Below are 4,150 nucleotides of genomic sequence, written 5' to 3'. Positions count from 1 at the left end.
ACACTTCTTAGTTTATGTTTACTGTGAAGGTACATCCTCAGTCTTTCAAATGCATGTTCTGGCTGGTGATTATCTAACAAATTTTTTTTTAGAGCAATTTTTGTGAAACCATGGATAAGTCAAAAATTTGTGTTATTTTCAAATATGAGTTCTATTGTGAAACTAATGCAGTGCGGACAGCTTGAAGTATCAACGAACTGTTTGGGAAAAATGTGGCTAATGAACCCACAATAGGTCAATGGTTTGAGAAGTTCCATTCTGGTGATTTTAATCTTGAAAATAAGCCATGTGGGTGACCTGAGACCAAGGTGGATAATGATGAGCTAAAAGCTGTAGTGGAAGCGAATCCATCTCAACCTATGCGTGAATTAGCAGCAAGGTCTGATGTTACCATTCCAACAACATTAGACCATTTGAAACAAATCGGCAAGGTAAAGAAGCTAGATAGGCCAGGTGCGGTGGCTCACGCCTGTAATCCTAGCACTCTGGGAGGCTGAGGTGGGTGGATAGTTTGAGCTCAGGAGTTCAAGACCAGCCTGAGCAAGAGCGAGACCCCCGTCTTGTACTAAAAAAATAGAAAGAAATTAGCTGGACAACTAAAAATATATATAGAAAAAATTAGCCAGGCATGGTGGCACATGCCTGTAGTTCCAGCTACTCAGGAGGCTGAGGCAGTAGGATTGCTTGAGCCGAGGAGTTTTAGGTTGCTGTGAGCTAGGCTGACACCACAGCACTCTAGCCCTGGCAACAGAGCCAGACTCTGTCTCAAAAAAAAAAAAAAAAAAGAGAGAGAGAATTATGCCCTCCAATAGTAAAGACTAAAGAGTTTAGTCTTTAGCATTCATTCCTAAGCTATAGTGAAAGCTGAGAAGCCTTTGAACATTTCAATGTCCTTTTGCAAATGCTACCTTTTATAAGGTCAAATGAATACACTCAAATCAATAACATTATATAAGGGTCATCAATGCAAAAGAAATCAGCCAAAGTAGACTTTAGAAAACTATGTTATTTATTAGAGTCTTCTAGTAGCATATAAATAATGCAATGTAGACATGGGTTAAAGGAACATGAAGTGAGAGATATGTATTAAGTAGATAAACAAATGAAACACCATACTAAATTTCACATTATCTTGAGTATTTTAGGAAGTTATTTTTTTAATTGAAAATATGCTTTAACAACAAAAAACCTGCCATACACTGGACAATGTGAATAACTACATAATACCTGTAGATCAGGTTCAAAGGAAGATACAGTATAATATTTTAGCTGCCAGTACTGCCAGCGTCAAAAGACTGAAGGCCTAGTGCACCCCTTGGAAGACAAATTTGGCCAAAAAAAATTCCTTTTTTTTTTCTCCAAATGTGGTTAAATAAACCAGATATCCCCAAAGTAATGAAGACTCATTTCAAGTAATTATTCTGCTTACAAGTTTTATTTACATAGTAATTGTTACAAGTGGTTTTTAGTGAATTTCTTGTATTTACATTTTATATACACATTTATACTTGGAAGATAAAGGAACTGTACAATAATAAAAAATAAGACAAAGAAATACATACAGTAACTTAGATCCAACTCAGGAAACGAATACATAACAGACTAAATTTAGGCAGGTAGTATAACCTCAAGGAGATTACCACCAGATGTTACATTCCCTCTATCAGGAACACCAACACCAAGGAAGTAGTTACCAGAGTTAAAAGGTCATTCTAAAACCTATTAAGATGGTGGACACTCTCTCAGTATTTTATTATACCACCAGTTTCCACTAAGCAAACCCCTATGACAGCAGTTACCTTTTGAGGGTTCCACTAGTAGTCCTTAGGCTAGAATAACCCATGGGGTAAAAAATATATGGGGACCCTCTGGTCCCATACTCCTAAAGAGGCAGTCACTACACTAACAAGGACCTCACCCTTATTAGTTTGAAGACTATATATCACTAACAGAAATAGTGTGCTTAAATGTTGTTTCAAACCAAACTGCAACATTAAAATGCACTATAAATCTTATTATTAACAAAATGGCATGTTATACAGGTATCACTCATAATACTCAAGTAATTTAGTTTTGGTTCAAAAATTAAACATATTATAATAAATTTAATGCCAATTTACCAGTGATTAATAATCTCTTTATCCACAATGCTATCAAAGTTAGATTCAGAAAAAAGTTAATTTTATCTTTTTCTTTTACTCTCGTTTCCACTGATTAGAAAAAATTATGCATAGTGTTTTACAAGTCACAAACTTAGCTACATATTAAGATTTCAAATTTCAAACTGCAATTAACAAATTTTGTATCTGTAGACAGTGGAGGAATTTTAACTAACAAATTTTAAGTCTTGCCAAGTAGCATGCTATTTGAGAACTCTCAGGATCCATTACTTTTACTCTTACCAGTGAAAAACCTCATTTATATTTTTGGACTTACTTCCAAAGTCAAGTCTTCAGTCCACTAAAGTGCAAAGAACTTTCCTTCTACCAGTTATTTCGTTTTCCTAATGTTAAATTACTAGATGAACAATCTGTTAGAATAGAACTAGAAAGGCTAAAATTCTTTGAATGATATGAATTCTTTGAGGAAGAGAAAAAATTCTCCTTCAAAAACAAATAGACACAGTACTGTAGAAAAACACCTAAACAAACACTAAACAATCTCTCACCAATATTTCCAGTTCCTAGACAACTCAAATTTGCCCCAACCTGTGAATGAAGACAACATCTTCAGTGACTTAAATAATTTACAACCACAGTTGCGTATTCTTGGTTTATAATATCTTCAAAAAGTCAGAACTGGAGATAATATCTGTACTAAAGTATTCTGGAGGTCAAAGTAGTATTTAACAATCCTACTCTAACCTCCAAAGTGCCTTGTGGTAATTGTTACAAAAGAAAAGATGTAAAAATTTGAAGTATCTCCAAAGCTATTTAAAAAATTTATTGCGTTAAACTGTTCACTCCAAACTACGGAGTATCAATTAGCCATTTAAACTTTTCCTTTGAAAAATGGCTCTACTTACAAAATACTTGTTCATTAATACTGTCAGTAAGTTATTATTTCATTTACTTCAGCCATGGAATTTAAATTGGTAGTTTTCCACCTCTTGATTCTTTTAGATTTCTCCAACATTTTCCTCCATGCCTTTTACAAAGGAAACAACAAACTTCTATCCCAAAAACATTTTCTATTTTTCAATTAGTTTGCCAGTTTTGAAGATCAGCTTTTCAGAGCAGGACTACTGTTCTTATCTCCTTCTTTAATATCCTTCATTACAGATGCAAAGACCTGGAAATTATATAAAATAAAGATTAATCCTCAAAAACCACACTACCACCTAGATTAAAGACATTTAAATAACTATAGTTTATAAAGATGAAAAAGTTTTAGTATACTTAACTCCGTCCCCTGAAAGATTGCCATTTTTAAATCCCCTTATTTTAAAACCAATTTTATGGACTATCATTAGATTCCAATTTTCATTAATTGCCAAATACTCTGAAATTACTATTTGGAAACAAGAGATTTTTTTGGACCACTATTCCTACATTTCATTTTCATAAATGCCAATTGTCTGTATTGTTCATGGATCAAGTGATAATACTGTCTTTTATGTCACTTAACTTCGACTGCTAATGTTTACTTCCCTAATAAGACTGAGGATCTAAAAGCCAGGATCATACATTATATATTCTTTCTAGTGCACACCCTTAGTGCTTAGCAGATGTTTAATAAAACTGTTGTCTATTTGAACTACCAAGGTAATAACTGCTCTGGCAAATAAATGACTATTATGGTTGTACTTCACTAAACTCATAAAATATTACTGGCCTTACATAAAAATAAAGCCCTAGGTTTAAATAGGTGAGAAAAGGGGGCAATCTATTTTAAACTCTTGCTCTTTCAAAGTCAAAAATTATTTTTTAACTTAACCACTAACATTTGAGAAATACGTAAGTTTTGTTTTTTCATTATTCAGACATCAAGGTACAGAAATATATAATGTTTTTACAAGAAGCAACTAATTTTTCTTACTTTTTTTATATTTTTATTTAACCACTAACATTTGAGAAATACGTAAGTTTTGTTTTTTCATTATTCAGACATCAAGGTATAGGAATATATAATGTTTTTACAAGAAGCAACT

The 4,150-nt window shown here is 33.0% G+C and overlaps 1 protein-coding gene across 1 annotated transcript in view; it reads right to left on the bottom strand.

Moving 5' to 3' along the window:
• Positions 1-3,222: 3,222 nt before the first annotated feature.
• The window catches only part of TBC1D12 (TBC1 domain family, member 12), a 154,335-nt gene continuing 153,407 nt past the window's right edge, over positions 3,223-4,150 (bottom strand). The window contains exon 10 of the mRNA XM_012659668.1: positions 3,223-3,291. Within this exon, the coding sequence (XP_012515122.1) occupies positions 3,223-3,291 (69 nt within the window). The remainder of the gene's footprint in view (positions 3,292-4,150) is intronic.

This window comes from Propithecus coquereli, unplaced genomic scaffold (assembly GCF_000956105.1).
Source record: "Propithecus coquereli isolate 6110/MARCELLA unplaced genomic scaffold, Pcoq_1.0 Scaffold63, whole genome shotgun sequence".
NCBI lineage: Eukaryota > Metazoa > Chordata > Mammalia > Primates > Indriidae > Propithecus > Propithecus coquereli.
This window is presented reverse-complemented; position numbering and strand designations above follow the sequence as displayed.